We start from the raw sequence: 21,999 nt of genomic DNA, 5'->3' as shown, positions 1-21,999 counted from the left end.
TGTAGGATTGAAGGCGGTTGGATTTGTCAGGATAGTGAAAACCCCTACCACCGCAAGATTTTTGGCCACAACTATGTAGAAAAAAGGACAGGATCTCAATAGAAGGGCAGGAAAACATAGGGGGACAAGTACATAAAACAGTGCTTAGGCAAAAGCACCAGTGAACTAATGCTGAGCACTGAGTGACATGGGGAAACACAGAAAAATATGGGGCCTACTGACATATTAATACTGAAGCCAGAGAGAAAAATATTTCTCTTCTCAATCTCAATGGATTTTACATGGATAGAATACAATCAAGCCCACAAAGGAAACAAAAACTTTATTTAAACAGAGAAAAAGTTAAGCAACCAAGCACATATACTAGAGCACCATTTAGCTTAGTCAAATGTAATTGAGAATCCTCTTTCTTGTTCCTTCCTCCGGCTCTCACATTCTTTTGCCATCTGTTCTACTTTCCTCTGGAGAAGAGCTGAGGAAAGAATGAATGGACATTTACAAAATTATACTACTATCTGAAACAGCTAATATGAAAGAACCACTAATGTGACACTCACCAGAATTCTGATCAATCCATTGCAATGAATCCATGTGAGCATTTAGGATTTTACAGATTTGCTGGAGCTGTGAAAAAAAAGAGAGAAAATAACAGGATTTTTGTACTCACGTTGAAACCATTTCTCTGAGGTCATCTGGCAGACACTGCTTCACCATGGAGTACATAGGTAGTTGCGGAGCAAGGCACTTAGGTGTTAAAAAATAAAAAGGACTCCTCCCCTCTAAATATCCCTCACCCCCATGCGGAAAATTAACACTTCCTAACATAGCCAAGAAAAGGCACATCATATAACATTAACAAAAACCAACAGAATCAAAAGGAGGTGTTTAGTGTCCCCCAGATGACATCAGAGAAATGGATTTAACGCAAGCACAACAATCCTGTTTTCTCTTCATCTCATCTGGGGACCTTGCTTCAACATGGGGACCAAAGCTGTCCCCAAGGGAGGGTACGCTTAGACACCACTGAGCACAAAACTTTCCTACCAAAACTAGCATCCCTGGATCCAAAAATGTTGAAGACAGAATTTAGTAAAAGTATGGAAAGAGGATAATGTTGCTGCTTGACTTACATGCTCCATCGAGGCCCTGTGTCACAACACCCAATAGTCTGCTTAGTAGCTAACCACCTCTTTTCCGGGCATCATACAGCATTAAGAGAGAATCAGAATGTAGTAAGATTACTTAACCCCCACAAGCTAAAACTGAAGTCTGGCCTCCTATATACACACCATAATAAATAGGGCCTCAAAACTCTATCATAATATAAAGCAGAAGAAGGTGGAAGCCCCATACTGGCTCAGCCGACAGGATGTCTCGGTACAAAGTTCTTTTTGGCCAGTCTGGTGCCACTCAGATCACCTAAGCTCTCTCCTACTTGGCCTTCCTGAAAACCTGTGGCAACATGGCTATTGGAGGAAAGTCATAAATTAGATGGAAATCCCAAGACACAGCATTCATCAGAATTGCATAAGGGTCCCTGGTGCTTTAGCAAAATCCCTTGGTTTTGTTATTGAAGAGCGAGGCAATCGTATTTACCTCTAGTTGTTCCCATCTTTTCACGACCAGATCGACAACCTCTGGATGGAGAGACTTTTCTCCTAGGAGTACTGAATTTCTGTTTAGAAATTCCGCCACCCAATTCTTGATCCCTGTAATGTAGACTGCAGAGATTTCCGGAACATGACATTGCGTCCAAGCCAGAATCTTGACCGACTCCCTCATTGCTAGGGGGCTTCTGGTACCCCACTGACGTGGCATTCTCTGATTGGATGCAAACTGGTCTGCCTATCAGAAGAAGTTGAGCCTGAAGCAAAGCATTCCTTATAGCTGTGAGCTCTAACACATTTATTGGGAGCTGACGCCTTAAACCAGACACAATGCAGCCGCAGATGAAGTGTCACAGCGCCCTAACAGTGACAACTTGCATGTGTCGTTACAATGTTCCAGTCCCAGACGCAAAATGGACATCCTCTATTCAGGTAATCTAGACTGAGCCAATACAAAAGGGACAGACAAGACCTGTGGTAACAGTCCGATAAACTGGCTGTCTAAATGCAGATTAGATCTGGACCACTTGCTCAGCAGATCATTCTGAAAATGGAAGAGAGCATACCACACCACCTCAAACGAGGAACCATCTTTCCTAATAATCTTGTACACAGGAGAAGAGATGGTTTCCTGTGACTCAGAACTAATCTTACTAGCCTCTGAATGGATAAGAGCTTTTTCCTCAGCAAGAAATAATCTGATGCTGGGTATCGAAAAGAAGACCAAGAAACACCATCCGCTGGGATGGGATCCAACTGGACTAATTTATGGTCTATACGTGAGCCTCTAGCAACTCTGCTGCAATCCGTATATGAGTTTGGAGAAGAGGAGATTTGGTCTTTATAAGCAAATAGTCTAAATAAGTAATCATTGGAATATCATTTAGCCTGAGAGGGATGGCCATGACCCTCATAACTTTGGTAAACACCCTGCAAGCTGTGACCAGCCCAAAGAGTAAGAGCTCTGAAATGGAAATGGAGACCGCCTACTGCAAACCTTAACAGATTTTGGTGACCCTCCCAAATTGGGACATGGAGGTTTGTGTCCTTTACATCAAAACAGGCTAAAAATTGGCCATGCTCCATAAAATTGATCACAGACCTGAGAGATTCAATTTTGAACCTGTCCATACAAAGTCTGACATTTAAAGATTTTAGATTTAGAATAGGCTGAAATGTCTTGTCTGGTTTCTGCACCAGTAACAGATTGGAATAAAAACTTTGATTCTGCGGGACAGGAACTATCAACTCTGAAGACAGAAGAGAACCAATGGCCCAACAAAGAGCCTGTTTCTTTAACCTGTCATGTGGAAGGCCTGAAACTACAACTGGATGTGGGGCCTATAGCCTCTCTGTACAACCCCCACTTACCCAAGAAGGAGGTGCTTTCCCATGTGTCCTGAACCACAGAAGACAAACTCCCACCACAGGCAAGGCTAGGTGGAAAGAGGCCCCGTCACAATGTAGATTTGTCTCCAGACCAACAACCTGGTGGCACATGTCTTTCTGCTCCTCTGAGAACCCTTTTCAAAAGGTACTGGGCTGACCTTTGGCAGCGGAAGACTTCCGCATTGATGGGTCGTTTCTCCGATATTGAAAGGACGAAAACCATGAAAATCTATACCGAGGAATTAACAAAATAATTAAAAATCGCCTGATTTATAATTTTATCGAGCTCAGGACTGAAAATTGCCTGACCATCATAGGGAAAGGACCCTAAAGTCCTCTTTGACTGCATGTCAGCATCCCATTACCCGAGCCAGAGAAATATTCTGTCAGACAACGCAGAAAAGAAATTTTAAGAGTTCACCAAGGCAGCATTCAAATCTGCTTCACCTAAGTACTCAGGCAAGTCTGTCTCTGATATTATACCTATAATGGACCATATCAGATAGACTTCTAACTGAAGGCCCTCAATAACGTGCTATGGCAATTTCTCAATGACTTACTCACCCATGCATGGGCTAAACACGGTCTGAGACCTGCCCCTGCTGATACATAAATAGAATTTAGAATATCTTCACAGTTCGTCTTTCCTGTCCTTAAGGGTGGCAGACCCTGTGACTGGAATAGTAATATGTTTAGTTACTTAGCCACTGGAATATCAACCTTCCTTCCTTATTGTATCATGAGCTGGGAAGGGACAATTTAAAGTCTCTTGAAATCTGAAAATTCTTTTCTGGTTTTACCCAAGGTTACTCCAACATATCTGATAAATAAGAAGAGGAAGGAAAAGAAATTCAACGGTTCAAAAACCTAGCTAAAATTTAAGCTGCATCACAAAATTATTTTGCTTTTACAAAATAAATGTCAGTCAAAACACAATCCCCTTAATTCAACCCATATACAGAAGGGAAAAAGGGGAGAGAAGCCTTAATAAAAAAACCGCACCCAGGAGGAGGAGGTAATAGGGGAGCAAGTACCCCCCCAAGTTCAGCAGGGTGGCTGTTCTAAATTCAGCCCCCTGCTGCCCCCTAGCTGGAGAATTCCTTGAAAGGGGCTGCAGCCTGACCTGCACCCCAACCACGTTAGACTCACCACCACAAAGGCGCCAGGGCTGAAAAAAATGCTTCTTCCATATCCTCCATTGGAGACAGGAAGAAGCTGAGGCTCCTTCTGGATAACGGGCAGGTCAGGCGCATGCCAGCTTGTGCCCATGGCAAGGCATCTCAAAAGCAGTCTTCAAAATTTAACTCCGCAAAATCAGGGCTACCCTTCCCTGTACTCTCCACCCTGGCGAGCAATGTCGGCCCCATGAAACTGCCGGGGAATGAAGGGAGACAAACACAATCAAAATGGAAGACAAAAAAAAAAAAAATACAACAACTTCAGCCTAGCGAGGCAAGTGCTCAACTACAGGCACTTAAAAAAACAAACCCTGAGGATTGTCAGCAGGTGTGCGCGCGTGAAGGGGGGGGGGATATATAAGGGGAGGAGTCCTTTTATTTTTTAACTCCTAAAAGCCCAACTTCGCAACTACCTATACACCGTATGTGAAGATGAAGATAAACTATAATGATGTACATGCATAAATCCAAGACAAATTGAGAATCTTGGTCAATTTACAAGGAAAGTTTGCTGGAAGAGTACTTTTTTTTTGTCATTGCTTGTGCTGGTGGCCATCAATACTTTTTGCACTGTTTCCTTAATTGCTAGACTTCCACTTTCAACATGACCTTGACAGGCTTATTACAGAGTTTATACATTAAAGTCAACCAAAACGTCACAATAGGCTTTACCTTCAGTCTAATCCATGTAGAATCTGGTTCCACTCAAATTGGATAGCTCGTAAGAGGATTAATAATAGCTGCAATAAATTGCTTTAAACCGATAATATCCTCTACACCTGTCTTTCCTCAAATCATCTACAAGTATGCTGTTGCTTATAATAGTTACAAAAAGATTTACCATGGGAATACAAGTATTTAAAACTTTTTGTAAGAAATTGTGATAGGCAAGGCTTCTCTCCATGTCAGTCTATGCTTTTTAACTCGCTTTTCATTAGACACCAAACTCCGTGTACGGTTGGTGGAAACCACACAATTTATCCTGGCCACATATATACAGAATTGAAGGCATAGGAACAGTCCCTTTCTATAACACTTCCTTGTTATGAAGAGTTGCACACCTAACTTTGTTAAATAGAAATAATAAATAATAATGCCTTATCTCATGACTCTTTCCTATTATTTCATAGCTGGCTACATGGTTACTCCAAAATTCATTCCCTTTTCTAGACCTCCAAATTAATGTCTCTCTCTCTCATTTTGCTGAAGTGTGTTGGCACACACACTGTAGTGCACAGCGGAGAGGAATGCATCTCATTCGAACTGAAAATGCATATCACCACAGCGATAGCTTTGTTTCATCATTTCCAGGCAGAATAAAAAGTTTAAAATGTGTCAAATGACAAGCCTTCATTTGTGCCATCCAAGAAATACCAATAAATGGAGATCAAAACGGGACACAGAACTGCGAGGTAAATATGCTCCTTACCGGGTTACTGGTATCTCCGGGACCAGCAGATGTGTTGAGGTGTTCTATAACGTCTTTTAAATCCTGGGCCATACGCTTCAGTTGGGCATCAATATTCTCTGCCAACTTATAACTGTTTAAAGAGAAAGTCAAAGTGACTAATACAAGCCAAACAATCTGAATAAGAAACTTCTCTTCAATTATCTGCACTGAAACACTGTGTTAAATAAAAAAGCAACTTTGGTTTCACATGTTACTTTTCAATACAATCAAATAAATGGTCAAGTTTTATGATTCTCATTCAGTAGTTAAAAGGTCTTCACTAGTTTTCACCAACATACGTCTTCTCCCTCTCTTCATCTGCATGTTGGAGATAGATGGTCCCACTATTTTCCTTAACAGATTCCTCTAGTGGACTAAGAAGATCCTCTAGTTCTTTCTGTTGAGAAAGGATGAAATCCAATTCTTGATCCAGCCTATCAAGTTAAAATAAAATGAGAAAAATAAAAATGAAAAGAAAAAATATCAAATAAAATCAGAAAGACTGAGGAACATAAAAATACAAATATGCAAGATAATAGGACCTGGGGGATTGTCATTAAGTTAGGACACCAATAATTTTGAGATGGAGAACTGTAATACCCTGATGTGCTGTGACCAAAAAAAATTTCTCTTTTGCTCTCCTTTGGTTACAAAATAAAAATTAGTTTTATATTCCTGCTTCTATGTTACTTTGGATACATAAGAAATGTCAAATAAAGGAAATAATGCATTGTGAGTTACAGATTTCCCGTTGCAAAAAAGGAGACTCTACTGAGAAAACTGGGAGCACTACCTTAAGTATACCATGATTACACGTTACAAGGGAGATACTGATATTCCAGGTGCACCCTTGTGTGTAAGCTGGAAGCTCTATAGAGTTGTGTCAATGAGTGTTTTTAAAGCAGCGTTTAAAGTGTAGTGTGCAAATGTGTATGAGCCCACAGTATGTTTGTAATGAGAGTCTGCAATGCTGTCAGTCACTGTCTGCCTGTTTACCACCATCCTACAAACATGTCAAATGTTACAGACGGTTGAAAGATCATTTTAGACAGCAGGAATAACAGGTTTACTGCAAAGCTATCCATAGCTCTTTTATAGTCATGCATGCGAGGGGACAACTATTAAAATTAAATAATGGCGGTAGTTAAGGCATTCAAAGAGAAAGTCACCTTTTAATGCATTTAAAGTACTAAAGGGTGTGTAACTTGATGCAGACGATATCTCAACAGGCTATACCGGTGGTTTCCAAACTGTGCGCCGCGGCTCCCAGGGGTGCCGCGGCGCTGTTTCAGGGGTGCCGCGGCGCTGTTTCAGGGGTGCCGCAGGCCAGCCATAAAAAAGACCCCAAACAAACAGAAACATTTACCAATCCGCCAGGTGCCGGGACCCAGCATTCTCCTCTCTCACGCAGCTGTCATATCAGTGACAGGCTGTGTGAGAGAGAAGGATGCTGGGTCCCAGCGCCCGGCGGATTGGTAAGTGTTTCTGTTTGTTTGTTTTATGGCTGGCGCGCGGCAGAGAGGGCAGAGGAGAGTGACAGGAGGGGGACAGAGGAGAGCGACAGCGTGACAGGAGGGGGACAGAGGAGAGCGACAGCGTGACAGGAGGGGGACAGAGGAGAGCGACAGCGTGACAGGAGGGGGACAGAGGAGAGCGACAGCGTGACAGGAGGGGGACAGAGGAGAGCGACAGCGTGACAGGAGGGGGACAGAGGAGAGCGACAGCGTGACAGGAGGGGGACAGAGGAGAGCGACAGCGTGACAGGAGGGGGACAGAGGAGAGCGACAGCGTGACAGGAGGGGGACAGAGGAGAGCGACAGCGTGACAGGAGGGGGACAGAGGAGAGCGACAGCGTGACAGGAGGGGGACAGAGGAGAGCGACAGCGTGACAGGAGGGGGACAGAGGAGAGCGACAGCGTGACAGGAGGGGGACAGAGGAGAGCGACAGCGTGACAGGAGGGGGACAGAGGAGAGCGACAGCGTGACAGGAGGGGGACAGAGGAGAGCGACAGCGTGACAGGAGGGGGACAGAGGAGAGCGACAGCGTGACAGGAGGGGGACAGAGGAGAGCGACAGCGTGACAGGAGGGGGACAGAGGAGAGCGACAGCGTGACAGGAGGGGGACAGAGGAGAGCGACAGCGTGACAGGAGGGGGACAGAGGAGAGCGACAGCGTGACAGGAGGGGGACAGAGGAGAGGGACAGCGTGACAGGAGGGGGACAGAGGAGAGGGACAGCGTGACAGGAGGGGGACAGAGGAGAGGGACAGCGTGACAGGAGGGGGACAGAGGAGAGGGACAGCGTGACAGGAGGGGGACAGAGGAGAGGGACAGCGTGACAGGAGGGGGACAGAGGAGAGGGACAGCGTGACAGGAGGGGGACAGAGGAGAGGGACAGCGTGACAGGAGGGGGACAGAGGAGAGGGACAGCGTGACAGGAGGGGGACAGAGGAGAGGGACAGCGTGACAGGAGGGGGACAGAGGAGAGGGACAGCGTGACAGGAGGGGGACAGAGGAGAGGGACAGCGTGACAGGAGGGGGACAGAGGAGAGGGACAGCGTGACAGGAGGGGGACAGAGGAGAGGGACAGCGTGACAGGAGGGGGACAGAGGAGAGGGACAGCGTGACAGGAGGGGGACAGAGGAGAGGGACAGTGGGCAGAGGAGGAGGACAGCATGAGGGGGGCAGTGGAGGGGAACAGTGTGACAGTAGGGAGACAGCGTGACAGAGGGCAGAGGAGGGGGGACATCGTGAGAGAGGGCAGAGTGTCTGGATGCAGTGGGGGCAGAGTGTCTGGATGCAGAGCGGGCATTTTTGCATACAACTAAATAAGCATTTCTGTCCTGACCTAAATACTTACTACAATTTTTGGACCCAACTACTTCAAAAACAGGACTGCTCGGTAATTATTTTGGAGGGGTGCCTTAAAAAATGATGGAGACTCTAAGGGTGCCGCGAACTGCAAAAGTTTGGGAACTACTGAGCTATACAAATTCTTAACATACAAATTTTTCATTCTGTAACCATAAATAAATATGTGAAGTAAGTAGCTTTTGTTGAGTGAGCGTGTAGCTCAGTTGTTGAAAGACAGACTTTCAGGTGGACATCAAGATGAAATAGCAGAAAGATATTCAGTAACACAGGTCAACACAGATGGCGAAGATTCGAAGCGAATAAATGCATTTGAGTATCATCTGGATACTGAGGCGATACTGAATTCCCAATGGAGCCAGTTAGTCTTCATAGAGAAGCGGTTTAGACAGAAAAGATCAGAGGGCTTAGAACGAAGCCTTGTGGTACTTCAACTGATAGAGAAATGAACACTAAGAGTAGTTTAATAGTTAGGAAGATAATCAGGATAGGCCAGTGTCCTGACATCCCAGAAATGCAGAGTTTGTATAAAAACAATATTTGGGGCATACAGGGTGTTGTGGGAGTAACAGCACTAAAAACTAGTCTAGCCTGCTCCCCTCCCCTCTATGTCCCTCCAGTAGGAAGCGCTCAGTTGATTTAACTAACCAACACATCCAACGGAACACTCAATAGAACTGTCAAAACAACATAAGCGTGGGAGTGTAGTGTCCCCAAACTGTGTTGAGAAAGATTTTACAGCAAGTCCAACAATCTTGTTGTTTTCTCTTGCACAAACAGTTGGGGGACACTGCTCACCTTGGGGACATTTCAAAGCTGCCCCAGGGTGGGTACGCTCAGACTGAGCTGCATGTAACATTTTATGTGTAAAACCTGCGTCTATGAAGGCAAAGACGTGAAAGCAGTAAGTTCTGGTAAACTTATGAACGGAAGACCAGGTAGCCACTCTACACAACTGCTCAAGCGAGGCCAAATGCCGCTACGCCCAAGAGGCACTCACTGGCCTGGTAGAATGAGCAGTGAGGCCATCAGGAACCGGAGAACCATCCGACATATAAGCCTGATGAATAGTTGCCGTAATCCACCTAGCCGTTTGTTTAGTGGCTGACCAACCACAATTACGAGCATCATGCAACACTATGAGAGCATCAGTATTCCTAACAGAAGCTGTATGGTCCACATAGATCTGCAAAGCTCTAACCATGCGATGAGTAGATACCAGATTGGACTACTTGACATTAATTACCCAGCCAGAGGTATAACCGAACTCTGACTACTGGATGGAGAATTCTGAGACAATGCAGGAATAACAATATCCTGATTAATATGAAATCTTGAGACCATTTTTGGCTGAAAAGATGGCCTGGAATGCAAAACAGCTGTCGTTATTAAAAATTAAAAAAGGAGAATGGCAAAAGAGACGTCAACTCAGACACAAGCCTGGCTAAGAAAATATTCAATAAGAACGAAACCTTTCAGGCAAGAAGTTTCAAGATACGGACTCCAATGGCTTGAACGGCGACTTTTGTAAAGTCATTAACACCAAGTTGAGGTCCCATGGAGCCACCAGAGGAACAAAAGGCGGTTAAACGAAGAACCCCCTGAAGAAACGACTGAACATCTGGCATCAGGGCCAGCCTCTTTTGGAAATAAATACACAAAGCCGAAACCTGAACCTTTGAACTCTATATTACAGAAGATGCACTGTCAGCATTGGAAGTCTCTATGGCAATTACTGGAAAGTCAAACCTGTAAGGCTGTCCGATAGTAATGGTAAGGATAAAGTCAATTACTTGTAATTAGTCTTAGGAAAGGACTAACTGCAAGTATTTGACTTTAGACATATAAAAAAAAAAAATGTATTTCCAGGCGAGGATCTGACCTCTTCCATTTAGCAGGAAGGTCGCGTTGGAAGGGTCGTGAATGAAACCGAGCAAACTGTACTGCCTTGAAACGAGACATCACACGTCCCATAAGCTTCATACACTGAAGGATGGATACGTGCTAGAGGACAGCAAGGCCTTTACTTGAACTTTGATCTTCTGTATCTTGCCCGGAGGTAGAAAGACCCTCTGGCATCTTGTGTCGAACAAAAGACTTAAGACCATGCGATGAGTAGGAACCAGATTGGACTACCCGACCATGATTACCCAGTCATGGGAAAGAAACATTTTCCGTAAGGTCCAGATGATCCTGAATGCAAGCGGCTGAATCTGCTTTGATCAAAAGATCGTCCAGATAAGGCAAGACAGTCACCCCTTTGTTGACGTAACCTTGACTGCCATCACCTTCATCAATACCCTTGGTGCTGTGGCCAGCCAAACGGGAGCGCTCTTAATTGGAAGTGGCACTGGTTCACCACAAATCGTATGTGGCTGTGGTGACCGGCCCATATGGGAATATAAAGATAAGCATGGCTGATAACTAATTATGCAAGAATCTCGGTCTTTCCCATTGAACCCGATAACTGACCGGATGGATTCAATCCAAAAACTGGGTGCTCTCAGGTGAGGGATTTTAGATTCAGAATGGGACGAAAAGACAGATCTGGGGGTAAATGTATCAAGCTGAGAGTTTTCCGGCGGGTTTGAAAAGTGGAGATGTTGCCTATAGCAACCAATCAGATTCTAGCTGTCATTTTGTAGAATGTACTAAATTAATTAATAGCTAGAATCTGATTGGTTTTTCAAACCCGCCGGAAAACTCTCAGCTTGATACATTTACCCCCTGGTTTCTGAACCAGAAAGAGGTGGGAGCAATAACCCAACCCATATTGCTCCTCTGGAACTGGAACAATGACTGCTGCTACTACCAATGACTGCATGGACCCAAGAAGTGTTACTCTCCTGGTCTAATCTCTTGGTATGGGAGTGGACAGAAAACACTGTGGAGGCGCCTAAAAGGTCCATCATGTTACCCTCTATCCACCACCCCTCCTTACACAGTTATCTGTGGTAGAACTGAACCACTGATCCTGAAAGATTAGCAGTCAAGCCCCACTAATGAAGTTTCCAGTGGGGGGTGTAGGTAGTCATGCTGATTGCTTGTCAGTCTGCTAGGTATCAGTCCGTCGTCCCATTCAAGCCTGTCTACTTCTCTGAGCTGCCCCCCGTGGGGGAGAAGACTGATTCCCTCGATAAGGCACCTCCTACTTTTACAACAAAACGAAAGGAGCGAAATCTTGTGCCGTTTGTTTTGGGAACAGTCACCGGCATCAGTTAACTCTTACCTCCCATGGCCTGGGAGATGAACTTTTCCAAAGCCGGAACAATCATAAGGTAGGGCCTCTAGAGCTTTCTCGGATTCGGCGTACGCCTCACAAGATCGAAGCCATAGGGTACATCTGGTCGTCGCCACCACTAATGAGGAAGTCCTGGATAAACCCTGACCTGGGTCCAAAACAACACCCCTCAGGGAAATCAGAAGCATCTTTAAATGTGAGCTGTTAGTGGGGATAAATTGGACCTGGCCATACCCGATTGGAGCCCATCACACAGTGTGAGGGCCCATTTTTCCATGACTTTAAATCACCCATGCCGCTGCCATAATAGGGAGGAGGAAAGCACCAGACGCTAAATAAATGGATTTTAACAACCCCCTCACATCTCCTGTTCGTACCGTCTTTTAAATTTGCAGCACACAAAAGAGGAATAATGGTTGCCTTAGCCAAATGTGTGATGGGGGTAGCCACATTTGGGTGTGTCTCCCATGACACAACCTCCTATTCTGGAAAGAGGTAATACAGGCGATACCTTATTGGCCATCTGTTTTGAGCCTGGTCTCCTGCCAAATGAGTAGAGAATTGAAAAGACACTGCTCTTTTCTTTACCCAATTTAAACAGGGAACCCTGTGGTGCTGCCTGTTCAATGTCAGTGATATTAAGATTGTGGCTGTCAGATCTTCCACCACCTGCCCACTGGAGGGATCATCCTCCCAGGCAGACAAATCCTTAGTATCAGATTCTTCCAGAATGTCACGGTCCTCCTGAAAAGACAGATCTGTATCAGAGTCCCCCACGTCCTGAATCTGGGCCAGACATTTACTCTGTCTACCAGCAGATGGCTGCAACACTTTCTCAAGAGAGGAAGATAACCTGACCAAACCCTGGACAGATCTTTCTAGATTTATATCCAGGCAGGTCCTCAGGATTCCCCCGAGTTGTCTAAGTGTCAATGCATCTGTGGACGGTGTTCCCTGAGAAAGGGTAAGGGAAAACAGTACCTACTGTTTCAAAACATGCAGCATCTCTGGAGATCCTCAATGGACCGTGACAATTATCTAGCACAGGCCGGTACCACCACATCAGCGGCGTCCCCAGACGAATACTGACTCAAGGTCCTCAGACTCACAGGTCGTGCAGAGACCATCCGGGTCTGATCGTTCACCAGGAATTTTGGATTGGCACCTGGAACATGCGAAATACATTACTGAACTGGTCACGGCAGTTTTGTACTTGGAACTTGTCCCTCTTTCTGACAGGAGTAGATAAAGAAAGAGAAAACAGCAGAACACACACACTGCAGAAAACAGTCCAACACAGAGCGTGATCTATAGTAAACACAATCTATGTATGCCCGGTGAGGTAATACCACTAATTATGTGACTATAGTAGTGTGTAATGACCTATGCAGGAACCCACTGTACTTCACTTATGACAAAAGTAGTACAGAAGAATAAAATATGCAACAGGGACAGTAACAGTCACATTATCAGAAAACACTAGTTTACATGCATACACATTTGTTAGACAGACAAATATATCTAATGGTTCCTCCACAGGGTAATCTGTTCAGGCACCTTTTTTTTTCTTGCTTAAAGACTGACAGAGATCTGTAATGTCAGTTACAAAAATCGTTACAAAAGCCCAGGAAACAGTGAGGAATACACCTACAATGAAGCTCCTCATTCCCCTTACTCAGCTTCACAAAATGGTGCCTGTATACAGAAAAACTGGTGGGAGCTGCAATAACAACAGTTCCCTACCAGTAAACTTGCACCTGCTACCTGCATGTCCAGTCGTTGTCTGTGTCCTCAGCAGTGTCACTGGACCAGGCTTAGGCCGCTGTCAGCGCCACCTCCGGAGACTGGTGCTGCAGGCGCGGCCTGAATTCACACTTACCTGGATATGAGCTGGGTTATAGCGTCAGGTAACCCTTTTACCGGGAACCCACAGTACCTCAGGGGGGACGGCACTAAAGCGCTGTCCGTGCTCTCTCTGAGTACAGCCGCGGCATTCACAGTATGAACGCCGCAATGATGAGGCTAAAAATAAACCTATTTTAAATAAACATTAGGGCTAGACTAAAAATGTGCCTTACTCGTTGGGCACTTAAAAAAAACTGAGAACTGCTGGAGGGGGCATAGAGGAGATGGGAGCAGGCTAGACAAGTTTTAGTGCCATTACTCCCACAGCAACCTCTATATTCCAGGGTGAGCAGTGTCCCTATCTGTTTGTGTGCAAGAAAAAAGGAAGTATTCGACGATGTGAAATGGAGCAGAGATGTCCAAGAGAATTAGAAGCAAGCAGATGGTTTTAAACTTAGCATTAATTAAAAATCACAGACAACCACAGTCAGTGCAGTCCCTGTAGTGTTGGTAATGAAAGCTTGCCTGAAGAAGGTACAGTAGGTTGTGTGAGGAAAAACAGCGAGAGAGGCACCTGTACGCAAGTCTCAAGAATCATGGTGATGCTTCGGAGTTGACTGTATGCGGAGAGAATTTGGGGCTGAATTGGTTTTTAGAATAGGAGCAATTACTACATGCTTGAATAATGATGGCAACAATCAAAACATACCACTGGGAAGAGGTAGAGATTATAGATGTTAGCATTACACGGCCACAGAAGACAGCATTTACAAAACGGATTTGTAAGGAGACATCCTCATAAATATGTGGTGCTAGAGTGCAGGAAAGGAATTGAATGGGTTGTTGCTCAGGAAAAGAATACAATTTCATTTTGGATCCTACTTCAAGTAGGAAGGTCTTGAGTGGTAATAGTGGTCAGGGAGGCTAGGTTGAAAGGTTTAGGAGAGATTGAAACGCACTAAGGAGGTCATTGTGGGGTGGGGAGGGGTAGAAGGCTGAGTGGAGACAAGAGATTGGAAGCATATTTGTCTGGCAAAGTTCAGAGCATAGGAGGGCTAAATATTATTACATTTGAGGAAATCAGATATACAACACTTTTGTCAATGAGATTCTACTAGAGTTCTTGAAGGCAGATCATGTGTGCCATGGCTGTGGTCCATGTTGAAAAGAGATAATAGCTGTTTATTAAGGGCTGTCAAAAAGGTCACAATTGGGAAGAGAAGCTGTCGCAGAATTGTGGAAACTTAAAATTCTATAAAATGGTGGAGTTATAGTGCAAATAGAAAATTTTGGTAAAAGGAGAGATTGCAGGTGATGGTCTGAGGGATGGGAAGGAAATGTGTACATTGTGCTATTAAAATGTAAATAGACTCTAAAGTTTGCAACCCACAAGACAATCCCCCCTTTAAAGTGATAATTCAGAGCCAAGCAGGAGCATATTGTATCAGTTTAAGAAATTCCTATGGTTTGAGGTCTCAAGATTTTTTGGTCCATCTGAATAGCAAAAATTTTCACACATGTACATGGTACTTTATCCCTAGGCACATGTCTAGAAACCATGGCAGCCCATTGATTTTCGAGTAATGTCTTTAAATTCTTGTAGGTAGTTATTTTTTATATAAAGCCTCAGACAAAAGTGCACTGCATAATGACTGCTAGAACGGATTATTTACTACCATTCCGCCATTTAGCACCATAGTAACCAATTAAACACTTGCTTACATGGTCTAACATGCACAAAACAGAGAAACCCAGTTTCTTTCTTTTTAAAAATATACTTGTGCGACAATAAAGGTTTACCGAATACCCCCTAGGTGTGTTTACTTATAATATGTGCCCTTTAATACGTGTACATTGATCCAAAGAATCCCCTTCATCTAAAGAAATGTATGCCAAACAAATTACTATGTATTTTTTTTTTACTATTAAGCAACATGAAATGTATTAGTTAACAGATTTGCCACCTTTCAACCTAGTACTGGGTGTACACGCAAGATAAAAGGTAATTGTTGATTGGTGTGATACAATGTAAATGTTACTATTTTGTAGACTAGATTTGCAATGCCATATTCTACTTTTCAAAACTTTGAGTCCACTCTAGACTTTCTAATGTACAAGACACATGGGTATGTAAAACGCTCTGTTAAAAATATACAGCATACCAATACTTCCTGATAAACAAATCTCAGATGAGTAAAGGTTATAGACACATGCCTACAGTGCATCCGGAAAGTATTCAGAGCACTTCACTTTTCCACATTTTGTTATATTACAGCTTTATTCCACAATGGAATAAAAGAGGATTTTTGTACTTACGTTAAATCCGTTTCTCTCATTCCGTCTGGGGGACACTGCTTACCATGGGTTGTGGAGGGGAGCATGGGAGTTGGCACCTAGTTGGTTAACTTTAGAACTGCTGACAGACCCCTCCCCTCTACAATCCCCCTGCCTCTTCAGTTAATTCAAAAGCCGCAAGGAGAAAAGGCCAATCAACCAAGAGCACACAGAGGAAAAGCAGAAGGGAGGGATCGCAGTGTCCCATGGGGACATTCTAAAGCAGCCCCCTAAGGGTGGGACCGCTCTGAAAGGCCCGCTCGTAGAGCACTACGAGCGAAATTTGCATCCGCGGATGCAAATACATTAAACTGATAAAATTTGGTAAAGGTGTGGACAGAGGACCAGGTGGCTGCCCTGCAAAGCTGGTCCGCAGAAGCCCCATTTCTTGCTGTCCACGATGCCCCTACCGATCTGGTGGAATGGGCTGTAAGTCTCTCTGGCACAGGACGGTTAGCCCTTATGTAAGCCTGCTTAATGGCTGCTTAATAGTTGCAATAGACTGTTTTGAGGCTGGCCAGCCTCTTTTATTAGAATCATAAAGAACAAACAGAGAATCTGTACGCCTAACCTGAGAAGTTCTTTTGACATAAATACGGAGAGCCCTAAACACGTCTAACTTTTCCATAGACTGCTAATCAGAATGAGAAGTCGATGAAGAGACCGAAACCACAATTTCCTGGTTCAAGTGGAAAGCCGAAACTACTTTTGAAACAAAAGGGAGAGTTCTTAATACCGCTCTGTCCTCGTGGAAAACCAGATATGGTTCCTGGCAAGACAGAGCTCCCAATTCGGAAACCTTGCGTGCAGATGCAATTGCTAAAAGAAAAACTACCTTCCAGGTCAGACACCTAAAATATGCCGCAAGTAATGGCTCAAAAGGAGGTCCTTTAAACATATCAAGCACCAGGTTAAGATCCCATGGTGCTGTAGGCGGAATGTAGGGAGGCTGAATATGTAAGACTCCCTGAAGGAAAGTCTTGACGTCTGGCAGCGCCGATACCTGAACTCTTAAGGAACCTAAACGGAGACCTGCTTCCAGCCCATCCTGAAGAAAAGCCAATAAGCAAGGGAGACGAAAAGAAGACATGTGATAGGACTTATTTTCGCACCATCTGATATAGGCTCGCCAAGTACGGTGATCGATGCGAGCTGAAACCGGTTTTCGAGCTTGCAGCAGAGTGGTCACTACACTGCGGGAGAAACCCCTAGCCTTCCAGAGCCTGGCTTCAACAGCCATGCCATTAAACTGAGCTGAGGCAAGTTCTGGTGACGAAAGGGACCTTGCAGAAGAAGGTCGTCTCGCGATGGAAGACGATGTCCTGGTCCTTCCACCATGGAGATTATGTCCGCGTACCACACTCGACGCGGCCATGAAGGAGCTATTAAAATTACCGGTAGACCGCCCTGCCTCACTCGTCTGAGTACTTGAGGAAGCATGGGAATGGGGGGGAAATAGATATCCCAACCTGAAATCCATTGACATGGTCATCACGTCCACCGCTACCGCTAAGGGGTCTCTTGCCCTTGCGCAAAACCTGTGAACCTTTTTGTTGTGTCTGGAGGCCATGAGATCTATATAAGGAAGACCCCACCTCTGAACTAGAGACTGAAATACTTCCGGATGGAGGGACCACTCCCCTGGCATCATCGCATTGCGACTGAGTTAATCGGCCTCCCAATTCTTTATTCCTAGAATGAACACTGCCGAGATTGCCGGGACATACTGTTCTGCCCAAAGAAATAACGGAGCTGCAACTTGCATTGCAGCTGCACGCCTGGTTCCTCCCTGTCTGTTGACATATGCCACAGCCGTGGCATTGTCGGACTGAACCCTGACTGGGTGGCCCTGAAGGAAAGTCTGGGCCCCCCGAAGAGCCAAAAGAATTGCCTTCAACTCCAACGTGTTGATTGATAGGGCCGATTCCTGAACTGACCAAAGCCCCTGGAGCCGGAGATGCAGGACTACAGCCCCCCAACCTCTCAGGCTGGCGTCTGTTGTGGCTATGATCCATGACCATGGAGCAAAGGACCTGCCCACCGACGTGATCCTGAATCAGCCACCGCTGAAGCGATTCTCTCGTCCCCGGAGACAGCGAGATCCTCTGGAGAGCCAAACGTAGGTGGTATCCTGACCATTTCGTCAACAGATCCCACTGGAAGCATCGAGAATGAGCCCAACCGAAGGGAATCGCCTCGAAGGAGGCCACCATCTTTCCAAGCAGCCGCATGCACAAATGAATTGAGGGACTGGGAGAGGACAAGACCTGAGATATTATGCTCCGAATCTAACTGATCTTCTCCCCAGGCAGGAACACCTTCTGCTGACTGGTGTCCATGATGAGTCCTAGGAAGACTATACGTTGGCACGGAACCACCTGGGATTTCTTTAAGTTTATCAGCCACCCATGGCTCTCGAGGACAGCTATAGTGCGGATGTAAGCAAATCTCTGAGGAGGATTTGATGAGCAGATCGTCTAAATAGGGCACGACCTGAACTCCCTTTAAGTGAAGACACGCTGCCACCACCGACATGATCTTCGTGAAGACCCTTGGATCTGTGGAGAGGCCGAAAGGAAGAGCCCGAAACTGATAGTGGGAGGCCCCCACTGTGAATCTTAGGAGGGACTGATGACCCCTCCAAATAGGAACATGGAGGTATGCGTCCTTTATGTCTATGGAAGCCATAAACTGATCTTTCTCTAAGCCGTTTATTACCGACCTCAGGGACTCCATTCAAAATTTGTCCACTCGTAAGTGCACATTGAGGTTCTTTAGGTTTAAAATGGGTCGAAAGGACCCGTCCGGTTTCCTGCCTTTCCTTTCTGGTTGTCTGAGACCCTGCAAATAACTCTTTGCGAAAGAAGAGAGGCGACAACCCTGTATCGCCTGTCTTCTTTGTAGATCTCGAGGTAGAAGGGTTACAAAGAACCGATGTGGTACTGGACCTTGCATCATGTACTCCCTTGATATAATGTCCCGAATCCAAGGGTCCTGGGATGACGCTGCCCACTGTTCCTGAAAAAGAGACAGACGTCCACCCACTGGCGCCACCTCCTGGAGAATAGAGTGGTAGTCAGGACGCAGGCTTTTCCTGAGTCTTGGAGGCCTGGCGCCTAGCTGCAAAAGGGGACCTACCTCTGACTGAGAAGCCTCAAACATTCGGTTGCCTACCTCTGAATGACTGGCCCCTAGGAAAGGAGGTCCCCCGAAAGGGCTGCCTGAAGGAGCTAAACCGCGGGGCCTGGCCCCTACTTGCGTGCACCGGCAAATAAGTGCTTTTGCCACTCTTTGCCTGGGAAATCATAGTATCTAATTCCAGTCCGAACAAACCTGTTGCTGAAAAGGGAATGGTTTCAAGGGATTTTTTAGATTCTGAATCCCCCTCCCAGGATTTCAGCCATAACGTTCTTCTTGCTGAAATTGATGCAGCCTGAATAGAGGACACAGACGCTGAGTTCTGAGCCGCCTCATAAAGGTACCCCGCTGCCTCTTAAATGTAAAGCTAGGGGAAGTATGTCTGAACTCTGTAAGGCCTCTGCCAGTTGTTCTGCTCATGCTTCCATGGCTTTAGCAACCCAAGCTGAAGCAAATGTGGGTCTAAAGGAAGAACCCGCTGCTACAAAAATAGATTTTAATTGAGATTCCACTCTGCGGTCAGTGGCGTCTTGCAGAGTTGCTGAGCCCGGGACTGGTAGGAGAGTTAAATAAGAAAATAAATAACATTTTAAATTAAATGAAAAAAAAAAAAAAAATATAGTTAAATAACACTCAGCCCAACTCCTTTGGCACCTAGAAAAAACTGAAGAGGAAGAGGCAGGGGAATTGTAGAGGGGAGGGGTCTGTCAGCAGTGCTAAAGTTAACTAGCTAGGTGCCAACTGCCGTGCTCCACTCCACAACCCATGGTAAGCAGTGTCCCCCAGACTGGATGTAAGAGAAATTCCTTTTTCCCCTCAAAATTCTACATACAATACTCCATAATGACAACATCCTGTGGGTATGTTTTTCAGCGGCAGGAACTAGGAGACTAGTCAGGATAGAGGGAAAGATGAATGCAGCAATGTACAGAGACATCCTGGATGAAAACCTGCTCCAGAGCGCTCTTGACCTCAGACTGGGGTGGCGGTTCATCTTTCAGCAGGACAACGACCCTAAGCACACAGTCAAAATATCAAAGGAGTGGCTTCAGGACAACTCTGCGAATGTCCTTGAGTGGCCCAGACTTGAATCCGATTGAACATCTCTGGAGATCTGAAAATGACTGTGCACCGATGCTTACCATCCAACCAGATGGTGCTTGAGAGGTGCTGTAAAGAGGAATGGGCGAAACTGCCCAAAGATAGTTGTGCCAAGCCTGTGGCATCATATTCAAAAGACTTGAGGCTGTAATTGCTGCCAAAGGTGCATCAACAAAGTATTGAGCAAAACCTGTGAATACTTATGTATTTATGTGATTTATTTTTTTTTATTTTTAATAAATTTGCAAAAATCTCCCCAAAAACTTTTTTCATGTTGTCATTATGGGGTATTGTGTGTAGAGTTTTGAGGGAAAAAAGGAATTTATTTCATTTTGGAATAAGGCTGTAACATAAAAAAAAATTGGAAAATGTGAAGCACTGTGAATACTTTCCGGATGCACTGTACTAACTAAAAGAAAGACTGAAGACACCCGATCTACACATAATTACTGGTTTCTTTAGAATAGTGTAATTCTACAGTACATTGCATTCAGTAAAGCAATTTAAATATATGTAAGAAAATGATTTATGGAGAGATATCAAAGATTTGATTGGACCAGTAAAGAGAAGCTAGTTCCCGCAGAAAAGAATGAGTGTAATTTTCCTATAGTAAGGTATACAGAAATTGCTATTGTCTTACCTCTTCTGATCCAATTTTACTTTCTCCATCTCTCTATGTAAAGATGTAATCTGGTAACATAAAGAAGTCAGATTAGATAGATGAACACATCTATTCGTAACAAATAGCACCAAACAGGGATAATTATCTCAATTTGTAAAAAAACAAAAAAAACAAACAAAACATGTTTGCCTTCAAGATCCTGTCTCACCCTTTCCCCGTTGTGTATCAGTGTCCTGTCCCAGGCATTGACTTGTGTGGCTTGCTGTAAGAAGTGTTTTTCTTGATCCTCAAGCTCTAAACTCCATTTATTAATAAGGTTTTCCAGTTGGACGTAGGTCATAACAGGAGGAGCACTAGTAAGTAATATACACATTCACAAATTAATCTAATAAAGTTACATTTAAATCATTAGATTAGCAACTGACCAAAAATAAATCCCTACCACACCAGAATATATACTTCTTGCTCCCTTTAGTCCAATTGTCCAGGGCTTCGCGAAGAAGTATCAATTGGGTAACACTGTTGCATGGACAAGGGGGGGAAGGGAGCAAGGAACGTACTGCTATGTCAAATTCTACAGATTATTACAACCACATGTTGAAAGTTTTACACAGCAGGTTTCCACCAGAATATTTGTGAAACAATGCAGTGATGGCTGCTGGCCATCTGGCATAAACACTTCTGTCAAACAGTCAGCCATTATAATGTGGTGAGTCAAGAATGCAAAGAATGACCCATTATTGTTATTGGCTAAAGTAAGCTGGGTTTCTCAGTGAAACCCTCTCTGCACAAGGCAGAGAGCACAGCTATAGCAAATATGTGTTGAGTAGCCTTGCAAGCGTATAAGTGTAACAGAAAACCTGGTTTTAATGCCCTTTGCAAGGCGAATAGTAATGGAGCTAGTATGCGAAAAGTGTTACAGAACGGCACCCAAAACAGAATCCCCCCTAACGCAGCCCTCCCCATCAGTTAGACAATCATTCGCAAGTACCTTCCAGTCATTCATATTTAGAGATAAAAAGATATGTATGCACATAGAAACCTCCAGATACAAACTTATATTGCCCTTACCTTACAATGAGACCAGGTGCAGAGCTGGAGGTACAAGTCTGCACTGCTCCAGTGACTTGTGGCTTCACACTCAATGATACTGTATGATAAACAGGCATGACTGGTTTCATATATTTAGAGTAACAGAAATGAATAAGTAGAAATATCTGTCACT

The 21,999-nt window shown here is 44.7% G+C and overlaps 1 protein-coding gene across 2 annotated transcripts in view; it reads right to left on the bottom strand.

Moving 5' to 3' along the window:
• Positions 1–307: 307 nt before the first annotated feature.
• Positions 308–21,999, bottom strand: part of NUP62CL (nucleoporin 62 C-terminal like) — a 70,707-nt gene continuing 49,015 nt past the window's right edge. For both annotated transcript variants that reach the window (XM_075184614.1, XM_075184615.1), the window contains exons 6-12: positions 21,846–21,924; positions 20,983–21,127; positions 20,793–20,842; positions 5,924–6,058; positions 5,604–5,715; positions 558–624; positions 308–472 (exon numbers count right to left, since the gene is read on the bottom strand). In XM_075184614.1, the coding sequence (XP_075040715.1) occupies positions 381–472; positions 558–624; positions 5,604–5,715; positions 5,924–6,058; positions 20,793–20,842; positions 20,983–21,127; positions 21,846–21,924 (680 nt within the window). In that variant the 3' untranslated portion in view covers positions 308–380. The remainder of the gene's footprint in view (positions 473–557; positions 625–5,603; positions 5,716–5,923; positions 6,059–20,792; positions 20,843–20,982; positions 21,128–21,845; positions 21,925–21,999) is intronic.

Source organism: Mixophyes fleayi, chromosome 9 (genome assembly GCF_038048845.1).
Source record: "Mixophyes fleayi isolate aMixFle1 chromosome 9, aMixFle1.hap1, whole genome shotgun sequence".
In the NCBI taxonomy this organism is placed as follows: domain Eukaryota; kingdom Metazoa; phylum Chordata; class Amphibia; order Anura; family Limnodynastidae; genus Mixophyes; species Mixophyes fleayi.
The sequence above is the reverse complement of the archived record's forward strand: the minus strand, read 5'-3'. Positions and strand labels throughout refer to the sequence as shown.